Raw genomic sequence first — 22365 nt, forward strand, 5'->3', positions numbered from 1 at the left:
AAATAGCTCAGGTTGTAAGAAGATTGCTTAGAGTTTCAGAGATTGTGGGTTTGAATCTTATATGTTTTGAAGAAGGTCATGAACACACAACGCCTTTTACAGCATGCTACAGAGGAGAAAATGTGTAAAGGTTTTTGAGCAAAAGCAAGTGTTGAACCCTTGACCTCAGCAGGTTGAGAGAATGCCACTCCAAGATCTTTCTCATTGAGCTATCTGCAAGTTCTCTGAAGATCACGTTTGCTGCTACTTTTTTTTATGCTTTTGAGGAGAAACCACAGAAAAGATTCAATTGAAGTCAACCTGGAGTTGAAGCTTCAACCACTGATAAACAGGTATGTTGCTGACATAGATTTTATCCTAATGAGCTACACCTACAGCTCAGACACTTATGGTTGGTTGTTTTATTTCTTGTTCACATGCTGTGAACAAACCTTGAGAAATTAAAACTCAAGACAGACATGGTTGGACTTGAACCTCGGATGTCAGGTCTTGATCAGTAGGAACTTATCACACTGAGCTATTTACATTGATAGTACATTCTTGTAAATAATAGCAGCTGTCGTTTCCATAAACATAAAGTATAAATACATTGGTATTATCTCCAGTGTCAAGTGTTGAAGGAAATGTGTTAGAAGTTGAGAGTTGCTTGTTTCACACTGGATTTCAGGTTTGTTGTAAATATCGTGGCACATTTAAGCAGCAAAACTAAAATATGTAGCATAAACCTGACAGGACAGAGGAAACTCTCACTTTTAGCTTCTGGAAAACAATATTTTTTCTGTAACAAACTGACCAGAACTTTGCTGTTTTTCTCTCCACACTTAAAGAAATGGACGGAAACTTGAAAAACATTGTAAACAATATCCATTTATTTAGATATTCCAGAAATGTTCTGATATACTGTAGATTATTCTTAACTTTGCACAAAGAAGACATAATTTGACACAGACACGACACATTTAAAGGGAAATCAGATTCAACAGCTCGACGGCCCTCTGACTAAAAAGCATCTTTGTACTTGTGTTTAATGAGATTTCAGTTTTGCATCATGAAAAATCAAATTGAGTGAAACTGACAGGACACGAAACACACTCTGTCGCAAAAGTCCAACATTTGGGGTCTTAAATAAGCATTTTTATGATAAATACACTTTAAATATTATTTCCTCTGCAGAAGTAAACAGTACACGATCTCTATGTACTCATATGATTACAATATTTTCACAAAGAAAGAATGAGAAACACAGCACTGACGTGTAGTACAGAGAAAGCAGCTGATAACGAAACACTCACAGTGCGTTGGTGTGGATTATGGCACGTATCGATCCCGTATCACGTGATTCAACATCCTCATCAGCAATATGATCAGTTATGAATCGACTGTGGCAGAATTTTTAAATGAAAGCAGGGTTTTACATATAAAAAAAATGTGTATTTAATCTTAAAATAAATAGTTTGAGAATATTAAATATCCAGATCTTTCAGAGGTACGAGGTTTTCACAATAAACTTATATAAACTTTTATGATATCGACAGTAATATTTCTCCTTTAAGGCATGGAATGAACAACGAGGTAACAGCCATCTACTGCATCGCTTCATCACAGTCGCAATAAAATTTTAAAAAAGGAGTCTGTGCGCAAGACATGGAAACAAAACCAGCACTGCAACAACAATCAGGACAACGGACTGATTCTGAGTAAATGTTATGTCAGAGTTGATATATTTGACCACAGAGAAACACAAAAATGGAGGATACAGTCTTTGGTCACAAATAAGAGACTCAATACACGCTGAACTGCATTAAAATGTACAATAAACAATTCAAATTAATGTTTAAATCTGCATTTTCTCAATACGATGAGGACATTTCCTGTGCAGTTTCACTGAAAAACCTGAATAAAATAAAAGACACAACTGAATTTAAAGGGTTTCTCCAGCAATGTAGCATATTTTAATCATTTACAGTCCGTAGCTTTAGAAATGTAATATATATTTGTTTTGATAGGTGTGCAATAGATTTATTTATACTTTAATGCATTAAAATATGCAACTTAAAGGCGATTTGAAGTCACCAAATCACACGACGAGTCAAACGGTAGGTAAAGTAAACTATATTGAATATGAAATGTCAACATATCCTTTTTTTTTCGGCTAGCTGTGGCTACTTGTAATTTACTCGACTTGTTCCATGAACATTTTTACAGTTTTACAGAAAAACGTACGATTATCTTCTTAAATATAAAATCTCTCATTTCTCGCTCCTGTTCCATATGATCACATAGAATGTTTAATAAACTGTAATTTAAATTTATTGTATATCATTTAATATAAAGGCTCATTTCACCCACAGCTTTAGAATTAATACACTGTTTATACAAATTCTTTATATAGATCTCTGCTTATAGACATCATTTAAATCTAGTATTAATTAGTTAAATATCAACCCTCTTCTGGTTTCCTCTGATAATTAATTAACCAGCATGAATAGTCCTTTGTATAACATGAATATGATTGAAAAATAAATCTTTGGGGTTAAACAGACCAACATGGTTTCATGTTTCAAAGCAATAAGGTAGACTGCTGCTGAAGTTTACATTCAACCCTCATGGTTTGTAGCCATTAAAACAGATTTTCATGTTGATATTCAACACTGAGATACAATAAGAGACCAACAGAGACAGGACGGATTATTTTTTTACATTTAGGAATGAACACTTAAGTTTAGAAATCAAGTCGGAGGCAGAGGGTTACATTCCCGTCCTTTCAAACTACCTAATTTCTCTGTTGTGGCTCTTAAATGTTTAGAAATGTGTGCGCACCCTGCAGGTATCTACAGATAGAAAAATACAGTCCTCTCACACATGAGACTCGTCCAGATCCAGGTCGACGGGGGAGAGAGGCAGGGGTAACCGGCGAGGTGACCGGCGTGGCGAGGGAGCCGACAGCAGCGGGGTGAGGAGGGGGTTCTCCGTGCCGTCGTCCTCGCTGAGCTGCAGCAGGGTGTCGCTGCGAGGCAGCAGCGCCGTCGTGTCCTCGTCCCCGGGGCTCTCTCTGATCCTGGGAGGCCCGGGCGGCGGGGGAGGCAGGAGAGGGGCCGGTGGCAGAGGCGGAGGCGGCGGCGGACCGGGGGCGGGTGCCGTGCCCAGGACCGGGAGCGGCGGCGGGAGAGGAGAGGAGGTGCGGGATAAGGGGAGAGGGGAGCAGGTACGAGAGAGGGGCAGCGGGGAGCAGGTTCTGGACGGAGGTGTCGGGGTGGAGGGGCGGGAGATGGAGGGGGGAGGGGAGAGGCTGCTGCGGAGGCCCCACTGCTCCCTCTTCTCCTTGCTGGTAATGACTGAAGGGACCTGGGTGAGAAAACACTTTGATCCTGAAGGTTCAGCTTGTAACATGAGTCACAGCGCACACACTTAAAGGGCCAGGTCACACAAAAATACAACAATAATATAAAAACTGTTCATTTAGAAAAATACCTCCATTATTTTGGGATGGCATGGCACAAGAGGAGCTACATTGGCATTTTTTTTCTTGAGCACTTTGTCATCACCTGTTGAGCATCTTAATCTTCAGTTTTGATGTTGATTTTAGGAATATAGTCTTTTACGAATGTTAGGGAGAAAAATCTTTTTCATTTGCTTCATGTCCAGTGGCTCTTTTTTCTGGTGATCCACTTTCAAAGTCTGATCTAAATTGTTTTCTCACCTGTTGTTTGTGTTTTGTGGGAAAAAAACATTTTTTTTGGCAGGATAATCTTTCTAAGTTTCTGAATGTGAAATCATGTTTAATCTTTTTTTTTGTTTTTTATCAGGAGAAAAAATTATTTTCAGGAGTAAAAACTTTTTTTTTTCATGTGTGAAACTTAGTGGGGAAAAAAATTCATGAGGAAAAAAAAATCCCATGTGTGAAACCTAGTGATTTTTTTTTTTTCAGGAGAATTTAGAAAAAGTGTTTGTTTTTGTAATACTCATTCAGGCACTTCAGCCTCTTTTGGTCAGAATGAGTATTACAAAAACAAACACTTTTTCTAAATTCTCCTGAAAAAACTCCACTACCTCCAAAAAACCAGCACCAAAAAAACAAAACAATTTAGATCAGACTTAGAAAATGGATCACCGTGGTATTAAAAATAATATTAGTTCATATAAAAGGTTAATAAGGGGCCAAAAGGGAAGGCTCATCATAGGCAAACATTTAAAATAGCAACTATGTGAAACTATTACTAAATACTAAACAGATTTGTTACTATAGTGACATTCACTGAAATTCATCCTCCCAGATGTTTAAAACATTCACTGTAATCCAGAGTTAACTGTATAAAATAAATGTTTAACGCTGTGACATATCTAACATCCCACCTGTGTGTTCGCAGGCCCGTGCAGGTCTGCGGTGACCGTGGCCGACGAGGCGGAGGGCACCTCCAGCGTCGGGGACTTCGAAAGGGCAGGACTGGCCTTCCTGCCCTCGGCCGGAGGCTCCACGGCGCCAGGCGTGGACGGCGTCGGCCCTTGATTCTCCGTAAAGGTCACCGACCTCTTCTGGTCTCCGTGCGCTGTGGGTACACATGCACAGGCGCACGTGGTGAAAAAACCCCGACAGCGGCCGCTAGCGACGCGCTAACACATCAGCACCACCAAAGAGAGTGGAGGCAGGGACGGGACAGGAGGGGGAAGGGTGGAGGCAGGGGGGACTGGGAAGGGGATGCAAGACAGACATGCAGAGCGCCCTATTGGGTGAGGTTGCAGATATAAAAGGGGGCGGGCCGTTGCAGGGTGGAGAGGAAGGGTTTTAAGGGTCGTGTCTCACCTTCACAGTCCAATAAAGTTTCTTTATTTCGAAACAAAAGGCATGAGACAGAACAGAGTGAGAAGAGTCAGTCTGGTGACAACAAACAGCATTGGAACAAAGACAGAGGTTGTGAACGGGGAGGACGGGTCAGTTCAAGTCAGCACACACACATTTTAATCAAGACAATTAACGGGATTCATCGTTTAGATTTGGCTCGTTGTGTGTTGATCTGAAGTGCAGGGTAAGTTCGGTTGTTTCTCAGTGACATCACCATTTTGTTAAAAAGATGTTAAGACAGACAAACGTGTGTTCATCGTCACTTCTCTACATCCAGACACTCAGATGAGACACGTGTCGCCGTTACCCAGTGGTTTGTTCTTGGGCTGGATGCTCCTGCGGGTCGTGGAGAGCCTCGCTCCGGATCGACCACGCGGTTCAGTCTTCGGGATGGACAGCAGGGGGCGACGCAGCTGCAGGAACGTCACAGATGGGTTTCAATACATGATTTTAACCGAAGTAAGACTCCTCTCAGTGATTTATTTATTTATGAGGACAGATTTTAAAGGTGCATTCCGTAGTTTTGGGGAAGAAATTTTAATCTGAAGAGAAAAACTAAATAAACTCATACAGGATTTTTTTTCCTTTTCATGTAACGTCTTCATTTAAAAAAGAGGTAAGCAACTGAGAATTATTCCATCAGTCCATATATTGGATAAAAGTGAATAAAAGTTATATTAAATAGAATATATTGGAAAATATCTATATGCAATATATAAAATATGCATATTTTTTGTCATCATTTGTTGCAGTTACAGTTGAAGATGTTGTGTTTCCTTATAAAAAAGAAATTCCTCCCTTGGCCTTGCAGAAATGACATATTTCCACTATGTTTTTATTTTCTTTTAATAGCTTTTCACAGTTTTTTAAAATGATTTTTTATAGGACTGGCACTCTTCTAATTATATCCTCTTGTTGCGTCCTCTTCACCTGTTGTATTATAACTGTTAAATAATAATAATAATAATAATAATAATAAAAGATGAAACGCGGCTTTTATTTTACAGTTTCTCTCGGATAAAAATCTCTTATTTTGCACTGCCTGTCTAGTTTGTATAATCAAATTTTCCTCTCACATTAGACAACACTTACATTTACATTTTGACCGTTTTTTACCATCAAATCAGGCATATTTATTCATATTATACTCATGTTACGGTGGAAGTAGACAACTGTTTTGCTTAAACTTATCATTATGAAGTAAATATTGATTGCAAAAGCCTTGATTTTAAGGAAGCATGTCTGTCCAAAACAGCAAAAGGATTTGTTTCGTCTGGTAGCAATCAACACCTATCCCCAGGTAATGATGGAATAACTAGAATAACTTTTCCACTTTAACTAACAAACATTATAGAAACAGTTGATCACCACACCTGTCTGAGGCCTCGCTTTCTCCCTAACGGCGGCTGGATCAGGAGGTTCTGCTGGCCCGGTTCGCTCTGCACGCTGGCGACCCTGGTACAACCAATCACATGGACACACACACACACACGTACAAAAACACACAGAAACACATCACCACGAAGCGACCGGAAGCTGCGCCCCGCTTATACTGACCACATGTTTGACCACAATACGACCGCTGCTACTCTACTGACTCACTCACTCACTGCACGACACACACAGTATGTTTTACGAGACACCCAATCACAGTGCAGAAGAGAACAGTGCTGCTATGATTCGTACACTGAAAACAACGACAGGGGGACAGTAGGGGCTGGAGCAGCAACACCGACAAGAGAAACTTGTCCTTTTTAATCAAAACTTCTCCCTTTAAATGACTTATCAAACCGTGAAACCAAATTTTGTTCCCCAAAAACAAGAACTGTCTTTTTAGTTATTTTTACGGTTGCCACCCCAGTTCCCCCTTGCCCCTACAGATTGGTATCCAGAGTCGGACGCCCAATTTGATCAGCGAGAAGCCTGATAGACACGTAAACAGTATGAAACACCATGGCACCAATGGGAGAGAGGCTGACTTTGTTGATGGCACATCAACTGTAAAGACCCACAGCTAACAGAGGAGAAACAGAGGCAGAGCTCACCGGCCCCGAGGCTGAGGGGGCCCCTTTTTTTTTTTTTTTTTAGGATGGGGGGGAGGAAGGGGCCCGGTTAGGATAGCACAGCAGATGAGCTGAGAAGATGAGGGGTCAGTGTGGAGCTCAACAGGAAGTGGGTGGAGGTGGGGGGAGGTAGGGGATAGAGACAAGGCACACTGGACCCACACAGAGCGAAGATAGAGACAGGTAAGTGAGGGGGGTGGGGGGAGGTGTGGCGGGCCGAGGCGATTTGATTGGATGTGGATGAGTGATCAACGGCGAGGCGGCCAATAGAGGAGGCCGTCCCGAGGCGATGCCCCTCCCGCTGGCGGACAGATGCAAGAACGCACCAATGGGAGACACACAGAGAGAGGGCCACTGTACCTAGAGAGGTTACCCTCCTGCAGAAGGCCCTGGGACTCATCTAGCACATTGGGTTCACTGTAAAAAGGGGGGGCGGAGGGGGGAGAACGGGAGTTTAGGGAGTGTAGTGGAGAACCGTTAAGTCCCTGAGCCCCTGGAGCCGGGGCAGGGAAGCCCGGGCTCTGACCAGAACTTCATTTCTTACCAAGAGTCTTAGCTACTTCACAATGTTGAGACTGTCGAGTAAAAAACAGTATAAATCAACAGAGATATACAGAAAAAAATGACTGTGGTTGTGGGATATGACTGGTTGATCCATTTTTGAAAATGTTAAAGGGACAGTTCACCCCAAAATAACAAAAAAAAAACACATTTGTCTTCTTACCTGTTGTGGTGTGTGTTCATCCAGATTGTTTCGGTGTGAGTTGCGGAGAAAACCACCGCTAGAAACGCTTTATGAGGTCCTTGTTAATAGGTAATGAGGCCCTTGTAAGTGCTTATGAGATGCGGAGCAGGTGGGCATAGCCACCAATCAGCTGCTCAGGACAGGCTAGACAGTCTGGATTAGAGCCAAACCCTCTGGAGGAAAAAACACCTGAAGTCACATCTGATTCTGCTCTGATCCCGAGCCGTCCGAGCTCTTTAGCTGCTGCTCTTTAGGATTAAAAAGTGGATTTATCTTCACTCCTGTTTATTAACCCGACTGCAGCAGCGCATTAATGTATTGCAATGTTGACTGCTGACTGAAGACATCACAGAGAGGTGAGGGTCAAAAAGAGAAAGAACCGAAGTCTTTGGTGAGTGCTGAATTCAGTGAGAGTTGACCTGAATTTAACCACAAAGCCATTGCTTAGTCGAGTTATCTTACAACTAGTGTACAGTACAGTAAACTAGCCGGCTGGGGCGGCTAGACACTGCATGAGTAACGCGAACAAACACAAACGATCCTGTGGTCAAACTTTCCTCACTGCTGGTGAACACACCATTAAACAAACACCATTGCTGATCTGTAAGGTCTCGTCTAACTATTTTCTTTCCTTGTTGCTGCACAGAATGGAGCGTGTATCTACTTAGATATTAAAGCCTGGCGAACATGAACCGAGTCAGCTAAGGATACAGCTTTGCTGAGGAGAACGCCATTAATGTTGACATCCCTCGCTGTCATAACTACACATCTCTTGTCCAAGGTCTGTGGATTGTCACCACAAGCCAAGTGCAATCCAGTCCCACTACATTCGAGAGAAGGCAGACGTCAATATCTCCAAAACGCAGCCACTCGGAACGAAAAAAAGAAAAGAAAAAGAGGACAACTATGTGTTTTTGATTTTGTGGTGAACTGTCCCTTTAATTCAAGATATTACATGAACAAGCCCAGATTTGATCATACATGAACATTTCTTGAAGGCATCGTTGCTCTGGAAACAGAAATAACATCATTGGTTGAGTTCAACTTCAAACCCAGAACTCTTCCTGTCTTTAAAAGAAATTACGCTCGAAGTAAAGTTTCTTGTGCTTGTATTTGTGTGTGTGTGTGTGTGTGTGTGTGTGTGTCACCTGTGGCTGGGCAGCATGGTGGTGCGGGGGGCCTCGGGCTGCGAGGCTGCCGAGCCGGTGGCGTGGCTGGAGAACCGGCGCTGCGATATCACCCTCGGCAGGAAGGCCTCGTGCTCGCTCACCACGCTGGGGATGCTCATGGAGTCATCTGGGGGGAGACGGAGATGGAGTTCAGTTTGAATTTCTACAAACATGAAAGAAAATCGCAAGTAAGTTTTGAATGTTTCTGACTCTCTTCATCGTCTTCGTCGGTCCGGCTGAGCGTGTCTTGAGAGGGTTGCCGCGACGGTTGGCTGTCCTGCTCCCAAACTGTGCCGGTGCCGGTGTTGGAGCGTGACATTGTGGCCAAACTGAGGCGATACGCTGACGTGGAGGTGCCCACTGTGCTGATGGACGTCTTGCCCTGGTAAGCTGTTGGGTTTGGGCGGGTAAAACAGAGACACAGAGGCTTGAACAGTCGAGTTAACATTCAGAAGATTATAAAGGACAGTCCCTCCAGGAGGTTGGGATGTCGTGATCACAACAAATAACGCAAACGCAACAAATCTTGTGAATTCTGCGTGAATTTCCACAAATTGGACCAAATCATTGTAGCATCCCATGACACAAAAGTCTCACAATTACCAAGAAAAATGTTTTTAAAAAGGCTGCAACAATCCCTAAAAAAGCTAGTAAAATCCTGGAGGGAGTGAAAAGACAGTTTTCAACCACAAGAGTTCAAGAACTTCTGTTTGTCTGACCGGAGCCGCTGTGCACGGCCTCCTTCAGGATCTTGAGTTCATTGTTGAACTCTGCAAACAGGGAGCTCTTGCACAGAGGTCGCGGGATGAAGCGACGCTCCAGCTGGTCGGCGATGTGGTGACGCGCTGTGATCTCCTCCTGGGAGTCAGCGGGCTGGGTCAACAACTAGATGAACATAAACATAAAGTATGGATAAAGTAAGGAAGACAAAGAAACAAAGCAAATGAGCGAAAGAGGAGAAAGATATTACCTTGCACTGGATGAAGGGTCTCAGCAGGACGAAGATAGGGATTCGGGTTCGGACAATGAAGTCGATGAAGTCCCAGAAGGCCAAGCCGCCCACCTTCCTCAGAGCCATCTCCTTCACCTGCAGGCTGAGCCGGTACCACTGGTTCCCCAACGAGCGCTCAAAGCAAACCAACACCACCTTCAGAGCTGCGAGAGAGAAGAGGATGAGAAGCAGTAGGAAGAAGATAGGCTACACAATGGCATCACATGTCATTCGTTACCCAGATACGCAGCCTGGCTGGTGGACTCGGCTAATCCCTCCCTGCGCAGATCCTTCCCAGTGTCGCCCGGCGTGGAGCAGTGAGCCGGGGAGGCGTCCAGCATGAAGTTCTTGGTGCGGGAGGTGGAGATGATGCGGGGAGGCAGGAGGATGTTGATGACCGTCTGGAGGAGGAGGAAGATCTCGGGCTGCTCCAGATGGGGGCTGTCTGCAAAGGGACATTAATGGGAGATGTTAACATTTTTTTTTAGCTATTCTGTTTTTATGTTTTTATATTCAGATGCCTCTAAGATTTTACCTTTGCTTCCAGAGCCCACTGTCAGCACGAAGGGAATGAGCAGATTGAGCAGCATCCCCTCTCGCCTCTCCTGATTGGTGAAAGGTGAGATCACATGGCTGAGAGGAAAGTCCTCCTTCAAGGCCTGGGATAAAGAAAAAAAATGCAGGAAATTAAAATTGTGCACAACCGGTGTTGCTGATCGAGGAGTCAGATGAGACGAGATGAGGCCGACCTGGATCTGCAGGGCGACGAGTCGGACCACCGCTGTGCTGAAGGGCAGCGGAGGGGACAGGTAAGGGCTGAGGTGGAGAAGAGGAAGTCCGTCGGCCACGCTGGAGGGACCGACCACACCCATCACCTGACAACACACACACACAAACACTCAGAGAACAGTATTTATATAGAAGGATCTGTGGCGTCTTGTGTATGTGGGTCGTTACCAGGTTGACGCAGACGTTGATCAGCGAGCGAAGGTGCGGCAGGAACGAGATGATTGGCTGTCGCTGCAGGGTCAGGCAGATCCCCTCGATCAGGCTGCTGGCCGCCTCCCACTCCACCTGCCTCCTGAAGAACACACACCCAAAACAGCACCAACCCGACACCAAAATAAAAGCACATCGTCATGAATTTAACAAAGATTGGAACACAGATGCCTCATTCATGTCATGTGGGATGAGACAGAAATGATTATTTCTGTCTCATCGGCTTCTTGTCAAATGACGTGAATGCAGCATGAGATCAATATTGAATGTTTAAAATCTATTATCTTTTCCCCACCTTGTACGCACCACCTTTCTGAGTGTAATAAAGGCCAGACTGACAGCGAATACAGTTTAAAGCAAAGCTCACAGACATAGCCAGCTAAACACTGCAGCAACAGATCCTGGTGTCAAACACACACCTGTGACAGAGTTCACTCTGAGCCAGGCAGTCTCATGTCATGGAAGAGGACACAGGTTTGCATTTATTTATTATTTTTTGTATGTATTTGAACATTTTAATATTGGTTATGTAGTTGATCGTCCTTCCTTCCTTCCTTGTAATTTAAATGTTTATTTTTTAAATTAAATTTAAATGTCATGTTTTTGGGATTTTTTTGTAAGGATGCACTGATGTATTAGTTGTCAAATACTGTTATTTGTATCAGCAAATATTAGCAAATAATACGTATTTTTCCTGGTTTGTGGAAGACTTAGTTGCACAGATTTGGCAACAAGGTTTTGGGGTATTCTCCCAAGAAAGTCTTCCAACCGTTATGGACTATTATTTTTACCATATAAGTGTACAGAAAGTTGGAAAGATCTACAGCAGATAATCCCAAAAACCTGCAAAGACATCAGCTTGGGACTTACTACATCAATGTCTTTATTTCCCTGGCACAAAACGGGGAAAAACATATGTAAAAAAAACAAAATTAACACAAAAAAAAACACAATCTGTATCGGCAATGGGCCAAATTGTCATTTGAACCATCGGTATCCATCCAGAATTCACAATCAATGCTTTTATGTATGAAATGTGCTGCACAAATAAAGTTTATTACTAATAATTATTACAATTTAACTTAATGTACTGTATGGCAGGGCTGCAACTATTGATTATTTTTCATTAGGGTTAGTCACAAAAACACTTAGGTTAGGGTAAGGAAAGGATATTCTTTTGCTTGAATATATCCAGTTCTGTCGCCACAAACTCATAAAAAAAATATTTCGTAAAATCTGCATCATCTTTCGTGACACAAGACTGGACTCTGGTTTAGGGGGAACACTGCCGGTGATCCATTGTTAGTTCACACACCCTCACATGTCGCATTTTACTCCTTTCACACACGCAAGTATCCGCACAAAAACACGCCACAGCAGCACCTACGGTACAGCACCCACGAAGGCAGCGCTACAGACGACAGTGCCAAGAAGCCGTCTATCTAATGTACACACCACGGCACCGGCACAGCACGATACACTCACAGGGAGACAGAGAAAGAAGTGATCGTATTCAACAGACCTGGTGCATAGTGCCTGTGGGCGAGCGCACCTGAGCGTTGGCATCTTGTGAATCTTGTTGAACATGCGGTCCAGCCTCTTGAGGATCAGGATGAGGGCGGGGCGGACGGCTTCGGACGACCAGTCGGTGATGGGCAGCATCTCCATGATGTAGCGGCGCAGCCCTCGGCTCTCCATGGTCAGGGTGTCGTAGGGCGCCAGCTTCAGCAGGGCGTGGGCGATCTCCGCCAGCCTGGAACAGAGAAAAAGCTTCAGTGTTATGTGTTGATTACTTTCTCGATGAATTAGTTTGACTTTTAGTTCATCATGTGTCAAAAAAGACCTCAAATCCTTTAAGAACCCTGCTTGAATCTCATCACCTCATGTGGGACTTGATGTCTAGCAGCTCCAGCGCCGTGACCCGCGGCTCACCGGCGACGTTCTGCAGGATCTTGAGTCGTGGTCCGCAGTGTTTGTAAAACTCGGTGCAGATATTTAATAGGGACTCCCGCGGCCGGCGGAACTCCTCCCTGGCGATGCGCTCATCCAGCTCCTCCCTCGGCATGCCTTGACCCTCCTCCAGCAGATGGAGGTTGTCCCTGGGCACAGAAACACGCATACTCCAGAACTACACTCTCGCCATCTATTCCAAAGTCATCTCCTAAAATTGATCATGTTATAGTCCTGACCTGGTGTTGACCCCTCCTGACATGGCATGGTTAGCTGTAGTGCCGCCCTTATGGCCCTGATCACAGCGGGACATCTGGGGGGCTGTCATCGGCCTGTGGAAGATAAAATCATAAGGATTGTAAGGACACCACAACCTTATGCACAAAAAATGGGATAAAAACTCCAGATATCTACCTTGTGAGTGCCTCCGAGCTGTAAAGGAGGGCCTGCAGGGATGTGGCCAGGGCTGCGATGGCTGCGATCTCATCCCTGGCAGCTGAGGCCGACTCCATTGTAACCGTGTTGCTCTTCAGCTTCTGTAGGTGGCAAGGGACCAAAGCCTCCAGGACCATCAGCATTTGGAGACTGGAGAGACAGACCGTAAAGTGGACAGAAAAATGTTGAAAAGCAGATAAAATAAGAGGGAAAGATAATCTTTGGTATGTTTCTGTACCTTCTAAAGGATTCAGGGGCGTAGGCGACCACAGTGACACACAGCTTGATGGCCTCGCTGATGGAAAAGGCCAAGTCCTCGTTACCATAACAAAAATCTGCAAGAGAAAAGTACAATTCCAGACCATACAGGGCACTGACACAGTATGAGCAGGATAAGAGTGGGTTCTTGGCTTATTTGATGTAAGATAAGATTAATTAAAGATTAATTCAGGTATCACAAAAAACATCATTATTGAATGATAAGACAAAGAGTAACCCTCACATTAAGATGTTTAAGTGCGCCCTTCCTGACTTGGCCCCTGAAAAGACAACAATACTTGTGTGAAAGTGGAAGTTTACCTAGAGAACGTAGAGGTTTCTCAGCCTTAACCAGCTCCAGAGCATCCAGGGCGTCCTGGGTCTCCCCCTCTAGAGAGACCAGCAGGTCAAACAGACACTGAGCTGACACTCCTTTAGACAGACCGGTACTGGTGCTGGTCTGGGATGGGAGATAAAGACAGAGGAAATTCACTTACTTGCATCCAGGAATATAAAAACAAAGATACGTAAGCAATATGTGTGCTCAGTCATCTTACTGTGAATTCCAGCAGCGGAGCCACGCTGGCGAACAGCTGCAGGATGAAGGGTTTGCGGTGGAGGATGTAGAACTGCCGGCAGCAGAACTCGATACCCTGCCTCAGTAAAGGGTCGCTTTCATAGTCTGCATAAACCTAACGTAACAATACAGACAGGACAGATTCATATCTCATATCTCCCTGTTACACTAGATGCATGTTTGTAGCAACAAACTCAAGGCAACAGAGTACAAAGCTTGACTTCTTGATTTCCAGCAACATGGCAAACAATACCAAATGGTGATTGAAGAAGAGGAATCCTTCTCGTCTTAAATTTTGTTGACTAAACCAGTACAGATCCAAAAACAGAATGCAAATGTTGAGAACTTTCAGGGCAACAGAAGGTGTTGTTGCATATAATATGGCGTCATCAGCATAGATAATTTGCAAAACAATTACAAACGTTTTCAGGGTGTTTTTCAAGATGCCATATATAAAATGGTGTCATCGGCATACAGATGTACTGCTTCTAACATTTACACCTAATTAATCTATAAAAGTTAGAAGTACCTAATATATGCTTGTATTCTTTTGTTTAAGTTTTAATGATCTAACTTCAGCTCCTGCAGTGTGGTTTCTTACCTGCAGCATGGTTGGCAAGATCCACTGGTAACCGCTCAGGGAGAAGAGGTGGTTGAAGTGAACGGCGGTGTTGATGGCGGTGGCTGTGTACTGTCTGAGGAGGGAGCTGTCCTCAGGGTGCAGCAGCAGCGCTCCGTTGAAGACGTTGAGAAACAGCATCATCTCGTCGCCCCATGGGTACTCACTGGGCATGCCCAGAAACATTTCCTCAAGTAGCTTGATCCAAAGCACTTTGTGAAGGGTGTCCAAACCAAACAGCTCCTTACCTGGAAGACGAGGATATGGTGGTAAAATACATAATGATTTGTATTCAGGTGTCTGATGATACAGTTAGAATCTGTCTCACCTGGTGGCTCGTTGAACAGCGAGAACTCTGCATCGATGGCTGTTCGCGGGAAAGACGGCAGGCGGAGGAGGTCTTCCTGCAGCAGGGAGACGTGGGATTGCTTGTGCACAGCTGGCATGTGCTGAGTGAGGCTGATGAGGAAGAGGACCCGACCGACTTCCTCTAGTTTACGGGAAAACACCTGGAAGAAGAACAGAGAAGGGAAAAGAAACAGAATGAGAAAAAAGTACACACTAATTTCATGGAGTCTTTATTGTCACATTTTAAATGTCCATACTTGTTTCTGGATCAGCTCCTGTCCTTTTTCAGGTAGCATGTGGACCAGGTTGAGCTGGGGAGATACTGATCTCCGGAAGGGGTAGATGTCTCTTACATATGTCTGGAGGAGGCAGATAGCAACATTGGTATTGGACATTGGACATTTTTTAGATAATTCAGCAGGGTTTTGGATTGCAGTTGGTAATTTTCTCAACGAATAAAAGGAAACTAAACCCTGATATTAATCTGAAAACTTGAAAATGACCAAAATATATATGTGGTTTTACTGGGCAACGAAAAGCATTTCAAAATGGCAGCTCGAAAGAAAAACCTAATGCGTCTACCTTGCTATAATGGATGAGGTTCCATCGTTTGTCCATGAGGAAGTAGTGAGCCGATCTGGCTTCGGGAATGTTGAAGAATTCCAGACACTCCTGGTCGGGGAGAGAGGAAAGATCCATTTCCATTTTAGGCCACTAAACATTTCTATTGTACCATATTTTATAGCAAAATGTTGTACTTTTTATTCCACTTATTCCAACTTTAAATTGTTGTAATTCCAGGATTACTTTACTTACCTTGAGCAGGGCTTCAAACTGAGTGTCTTCATGGACAGGAAGTTGTGTCGGGATGTCACATTCGTTCTGTCCGTGCACGACCAGTGTTTTGGTTCCTGCGACAACAATACATCAGAAAATATCAGTCCATGCAGTATGGTCCCAAAATACGTTACAATAGGATAAAACATACAGCAGATATGAATTAAATTACTACAAAACCAATAATGTTGTTGAGCTGTATCAGTAAGTTCACCTGGCATGGATGCAGTGACCAGCAGTTTGACCTCACACTGCTCCTTCTTCATGGTCTGCTTGAGGTCCTTGAAGAACAGACCCTCCACATAGCCGACCACCTCCCACAGGAAGGTCAACGTGGCCGAGATGGCGTCCATTCCCCACTCGCATGGGGTCCGCACAAAGTACATGATCAGTCCCACCTAGGAGGCATGGATTTCGAGATGGTTAACAGAGAACTGAAGATGATTAACAAATAAAGATAGAAGTCCGTTGCTTCACCAGGTAGTTGAAGAGGATGTGTGATGTCTGGGCCGGCAGATCTCCGATGTTGAGCAGGAGCTTCCTCAGCATGTACATCAGCTCGTCCTGGCATTACAACACAACAAACACAAGTCATGTCACATTTCCCATTTTTAAGCCTTTAGCTGTGTTTGCGTCTTCATGTGTTCACTCACCTGACGGTTGCTCACTGTTAGTTTTTCCAGGAAGTGGCGGAGAACCAGGGCCGGATCTTCAATCAGGCAGTTCCAGAGGATTTGTTGGGCAACAGCACTCACTGAAGAAACATTGAAGGCAATATGTGTAATTGCAAATACAGAATGTATGGAAGCCCAGAGAGGCAAGTCCGAAGTCCCTGCCACAAGGGGGCCCATGCTCTAAAAGGTCTTTCATTTGGCTATAAATGTATTTTAGTTGGCGCTAACCTGTCATTAGCATTAGCTATAACTTGTGTTTAGAGCGTATGAAGAAATTAAAACACACCTGGAAGAAAACCTGAATGGTTTTAGTCCTATTTACAACATGGGGTAGTGGTGTACTTGAGCCTCATGTGGTCAAAATGAGTATTTACAACAACAAACATGGTGCCAAAGCCTTTTTCTCCTACCAGCAACACCATCCTCTCGAACCTCCCCGTCCTCCATGAGGTGCACTATCGGTAGGACTGCAGCACAGATGCATGCTGGGAAGACGGCTTGGGGCGGCTGCAACATGTGGTGAGTCGGTGTGTGTTCTGTTGTGTTCTCTTCATCTGGACAAAGGATTCAAAAAATGGGAGATCAGCTCAAGTTTTATTTACTGTTCTTGTAATCAGAGACTTTGAATTTTCTTACCTTCAGCACTGGCCAACGAGCGGACAGACCACACCGAACCTCGGCGGAAAGAGTAGTTCCTGTGGGAGTTGCTGGAGGCGCAGGAGGGGCTGACGGACAGACGGCGCGATGCCAGGTTCACCACTTCTTCTGCTGGCGGGATCAATGTCCGACACGACCAGAACAGATACAGGAAACACAACGTGCTATCAGGGCACAGAGCTTTCAATTCCCACAAACTTCAGTATGTTACAGAAGAGGATGAGGGCCAAATACTGTATATTATATGCTTGTGTGCCCGGCAGCCCCACCTTCTTCCTCCTGCTCCGGCGGCGGGCTGCACGTGGGCTCGTAGCAGGCCTCCTGAGCCACGGGGATGGCCGTGATGATGCTTGCCTCGCGACCCAGACGCCGCTTCTCCTCCTCCTGCTGCAGGTTCTTCAGGATGTGCTCGGCCCGCTGGTGGGAGCGCGACACCGCCCGCGCCGAGAAGGATTTCTGGAGGAAAGGCGAGCGTGGAGGGTGGATCAAACGGCACAGACGTAGAACGGCAGACAGGATGAGGGAATGCACAAATTAATTGACAGTTTGAATCTTTTCAGGAACGCGTGTGCACAGCTACTCTAGGCTTACATCCGAGGAGCATTTTCTAATGTAAAAATGACTAGACAACACATTAATACAGTAACTCTCCTCCAGCACATTGATCTCATGCTCTAATGGGAACCCGAGCATCATGAAGAACACTGTTGAAGTTCTGAATAGATAAAGATTTCAATCATGACAAATTGTGACAAACTGGAATTAGGAGAATTTACTGTATCTTGTGTACAGTAAATGCCTCACAGCATTCACACAAGCGCTCATACACATACATAACCAACTAGGCATGATATGAGGAAACATACACAGCAAAGTCATTCTCATCCAATGACCATGCACAAACAGCACAACACACACAAAATGTCTCAATGTCTGATGCATGCTGTTATTTTTGTTCTTGAGCAAGTGCTAGAAAGACTATTTGGTGTTTCGGTGATCAAGATGCAACTCTCTGAAATGACCCATGAAACTGCCCCCAGCTTCTGATCCATGATGAAAACCTACAGCTAATAAAAGAAACACTCGATGGAGGAAAACTTTCCCGCCTGTCGTTAATGATCGGAGGGTAACAAGATGCATCAGCACAAACATCCGGGACAGAAATACCAACTTACTATGGCATGGACTGACTGAATTAATGTGGAGTACTAAAAACAAAGACAGTCGATAGATAAATTACAGAACAGGTGCTCGCAGGTCGTCATCAAAGTCTATTCAACATAGTCTGATAATCATGCTTTTCACAAAAAAAAGGCAAGAAAGAAAACAAAACACCAAACCACCTGTTTTACCACTAACGTCTAAAAATTATGAAAAATGTGTCACATGTGTTTTTCTTAAACTAGCAGAATGTATTTTAAAGCAGTCTACAGTGCACTGAGTCTGCTTTTGGTACGTTAAGCAGGAAACATAACTTCAAAATAAGATACCCTCTATTAAAACTAACATTTTCTTAAGGAAATTATTAGATTTAAAGGGTTGTTCATGTAAATTATGACCCAAAAAAAAGCATATTTGTTTTACCTACCTCTGAATGTATCAAGCCATGCTGATAGTTTGAACACAATTTAAGATATCTGTCTATGAGTGTCTCCACCCCAATAAATAGTAGCCATTATATGGGAATTTATGAGAAAATGACCCGACTTCTCATTTGATTTATTAACTCGGTGAACAGTCTCCTAATGAGTTTATGGTTTCAATCTCTAGTTTCAAGTCTTCTTCAACACAGCAGGATGCTCATTTTGTAAATGATGGTCCCGTGTGCTTTATAGTCCGATATCCTCCCTCTGGCTCAATAAAAACAAGATGCCAAACGTGAGACTTCAATAGATATCATCTCACCATCTTTATTTAGCATGTTAGCATGCTAACATTTGTGGATTAGCACTACGAGCAAAGTGCAGCTGAGGCTGATGGGAAAGTCATTAGTTTTGTATAGTTTTCTAATGTATACACTTTAATTATCGGGTCAAAATTTAAACAAAAAAACATCTCGTAGCTTCTTTTAAAATTGCAAAAATTTACCCTCAAGAGCAAAAGTCAGAGGATCACCACAGTCAGAAGGAAGCTGTGATTGTTTCTACAAAATTTCAGAGGCAGAGGACGTATATTTGCTAACGCTGGAGCCACATAGCTAAAAAATATCGTTACTTTCTAGAAACAGTGTCCTCAGTCCTCTGGATAATCTCACAAAATCACAATCAGCATGGCCGGATACGACAGGTAAGTAATAAAATATGTTGTTTTTTTCATGAATAGATCCTTTAATGTTTTAAACTAAAGTATCCTGGCTACCCAACCCCTGTTTGTGATGTCACATCCACTCGTGCAGACGTATAAATACATATTAAAAGTTGATTCAGAAGTATGTGCATGCATCTTAACACCGCTAAATATAACAACTCATCGCCTTTTTTTTCTGTTTGTTACATAAGTTATATTAGTAAACATATGTGCATATGAGGCGGCCCATGTGAACAGGTGCTCAGACTCACAGACTGGTCTTCATTGATCGGGTCCTGGACGCTGCCCGTGTTCTGGGGCACCCAGGGGGGGTCGAATATGGGGACACAGGGCATGCCCAGTATGGGAGACGGCAGGGTGAAGTTGATGCTGGGTGGAGGGATCTGAAAGAGAAGACGAATGCAGAATAAAAGGGGTCAAAGATGAAATAATCTTGCTGTAAAAAACGATTATGAAAGAGAATTGTGTACCTTAAAGATCTGCTGGGCCCCCTCCTCCATGCGAGGCCACACCTGGTAGCGGAAACGCCACAGCGTGTAGAACTTGAGGATGGAGTTGATGCGCTGGCCGGCCTCCTGGTGATGAAACTCTGCCATCATCATCTCGGTCACTGCGTCCGGGACCTTCACGGCACACAGGAGGAACATGGCAGCTGGAGGGGATTCGGAGAGGACGAGGACAGAGATAAAAACAAGAGTAAAGAGGGCGAGAGAGAGAGAAAAATGTCAACTGTTAGACTCTGAAGCTTCTGAATATGTAGGACAAAATGTTAAATTGTCTTTTAAACCAAATAAAGTACATCATGATCTATAATCGAGGACATTTCCAAACTCTGAAGGTCACGACACCCACAGATCGCTGCTGCACAGCCTGACGGCCGACTCACCGGCAGCAGCCGCCATATGTTCATCCACGCTGAGCAGCAGCTCCCAGGCTGCAGGCTGGACGTCCCCGTACATGTCGTCGGTCAGGATGGGAGCTGCTTTGATCAGCAGCGAGAGAGGAGCCGGCGACAAGCTCATCACCTGGAGGAAATGATATATTTCACATAGTTTTAAATGCTCGTTTACTTGTATTTTAGGTGTCTACTAGAAAATGTACCAAGCAACAAACAAGCTTGTATATATTTAATCCTGACTTTTGTCATTTACCTGGTTGCGGATGTACTTCAGCATGCCTGTATCCTTCTTCCCTTCTGTGTTGGAGTCGGTGGGTCGTCTCTTCATGGACGGCGTCCTCAGGCAGGACTTGTCCGAACACTGTCGGCACAAAGACTTCCATAAATCACTGCGACAAAGAAAAAAGGTATAAAACGGTACAGATAGACTGTGAGACCCACCTCTTTACTCTTCTTGGCCCGTGCCCCGATGTTCCCAGAGGTGCCGCTGTCCTCCCGCAGGCTGTCCACCGTTTCGCCGTACACGAGCTTGATGGCTCGGACCAGGCGGGCGCAGGAGCGGCTGTGGTGCTGGTAGCAGCGCGGGTGGCAGAAGTCGATGTGGGTGCAGATGAAACTCTGCTGGTTGCACAGCAGGATCATAATCTGTACCGAGAGAGGAGTGGGAGTCAATGTGGAGGAAGGAAGATGCTGTATGTACAAATACACCTCCAGACATATCAGAGGACGTACGTGGAGCCAGGACATGTTGCGGTGGTAGTTGTCCTCTGCACCTCCTGAGCTCGGGCCCTCCGGTTCTATGCTGGGCTCACTGGTACTGAAAGGACTTCCTGAAAGAGGAAAGTATTTATTCGAGGACGTGTAAACATCATTGGATGGCAATGACTTGGCGACGTCTTACCGATGTCGGTAACAGTGTCCCTGCTCTGTGTTTGTGACAGCAGCCCTTCTTCGTTCTCGGACTCGGAGTCCTGCCGGGACAGCTTGGTGCTCTTGAGGCTTCCCGCCCGCCGGATGGACGACAAGGAGCCTCCTTTCTTTACTCTGAAGCTGCGAGCCCCTTTGATCTGAAGCAGCCGGGAGCCTCCGATACGAATCTTACGGATGGGCGCTGGTGAAGAGGGAAGAGGGCAGAGATCATCTAATTTATTTATATTATTAAGCAGACAGGGAAGCGATAAAGCAAACAGCTCGCTCTGTGCGACACCTGATCTCACCTTGAGCCTCCTGCGTCTTCTTGTCGTCGCAGGTGGTGTCGGACTTCAGCGTGTGGCTGCTGCTGTTGAGGGAATCGTCTCTGTCCTCGTCGTCGAGGATGCCCGCGAAACTGATCTTCCTCTCGTAGCGATGGCGGCCGAGGTCGGGGTCCAGACGCAGGCGGCAGCTGTCCAGATCCTACAGGGATTTCATCACAGATTATCAATGGCTGGTCAATGACAAAAGATAACATGCAACATATATTTTATGATTCGACTACTGACCACGAGGGGTTCAGTGCGCGGCCGTGGTAAGCAGGGAAAGGTCTCTCGCAGGAAAGTGGTGATTTCCAACAGCAGCTGGCAGGCAGCCATCTTCAGAGCAAACGGGCAGCCACACTTGGTAGGATTGACTGTGTCTTCAGGGTGAAAAAACGTAAACGCATAAAACAAAAGAAAAATTATTTTGTCAACAAACAAAAAAACCCAGAAAGGTGCAGAAGTAAAAACATTATCCAGTTTGAATGTTAAAGTGGATTCAAGCCCCGTCAAGTCAGAACAAGAGTTTGCGAAGTTGAAAGTTTTCGTGCACGACTTGCTGACTTTGACATCATAAACGCAGAAAAATGGCAGACGAATGTAAACGTTTGGTTGATGATAAGAAGATGATAAGAGTTTCTAGTGTCCACGTAATAGTCGAAGACAAAAACGACTTCCCAACTCAGAAAATGGGAGCGTTCAATATTAATTCTCACCCTTGGAAACAGTAAAAACTTCAACTCAAGGTCCACTTACTAGCTTT

The 22365-nt window shown here is 44.5% G+C and overlaps 1 protein-coding gene across 1 annotated transcript in view; it reads right to left on the bottom strand.

The window, feature by feature from the left end:
• Positions 1–2856: 2856 nt before the first annotated feature.
• The window catches only part of unc80 (unc-80 homolog (C. elegans)), a 42056-nt gene continuing 22547 nt past the window's right edge, over positions 2857–22365 (bottom strand). Inside the window, 41 exon segments of the mRNA XM_073462530.1 lie at positions 2857–3345; positions 4354–4547; positions 4802–4822; positions 5148–5253; positions 6214–6295; positions 7264–7320; positions 8797–8944; positions 9028–9207; positions 9537–9702; positions 9788–9972; positions 10047–10253; positions 10344–10467; positions 10558–10683; positions 10766–10889; positions 12330–12560; positions 12688–12906; positions 12997–13089; positions 13172–13342; positions 13431–13527; positions 13772–13910; positions 14008–14142; positions 14629–14894; positions 14975–15155; positions 15252–15353; positions 15577–15666; positions 15811–15905; positions 16046–16229; positions 16309–16395; positions 16485–16585; positions 16916–17059; positions 17142–17273; positions 17432–17618; positions 19721–19852; positions 19940–20121; positions 20356–20494; positions 20621–20728; positions 20809–21012; positions 21100–21197; positions 21269–21478; positions 21585–21762; positions 21849–21982. Coding sequence (XP_073318631.1) covers positions 2857–3345; positions 4354–4547; positions 4802–4822; positions 5148–5253; positions 6214–6295; positions 7264–7320; positions 8797–8944; positions 9028–9207; positions 9537–9702; positions 9788–9972; positions 10047–10253; positions 10344–10467; positions 10558–10683; positions 10766–10889; positions 12330–12560; positions 12688–12906; positions 12997–13089; positions 13172–13342; positions 13431–13527; positions 13772–13910; positions 14008–14142; positions 14629–14894; positions 14975–15155; positions 15252–15353; positions 15577–15666; positions 15811–15905; positions 16046–16229; positions 16309–16395; positions 16485–16585; positions 16916–17059; positions 17142–17273; positions 17432–17618; positions 19721–19852; positions 19940–20121; positions 20356–20494; positions 20621–20728; positions 20809–21012; positions 21100–21197; positions 21269–21478; positions 21585–21762; positions 21849–21982 — 6248 coding nt within the window.

This window comes from Pagrus major, chromosome 24 (genome assembly GCF_040436345.1).
Source record: "Pagrus major chromosome 24, Pma_NU_1.0".
Lineage (NCBI taxonomy): Eukaryota > Metazoa > Chordata > Actinopteri > Spariformes > Sparidae > Pagrus > Pagrus major.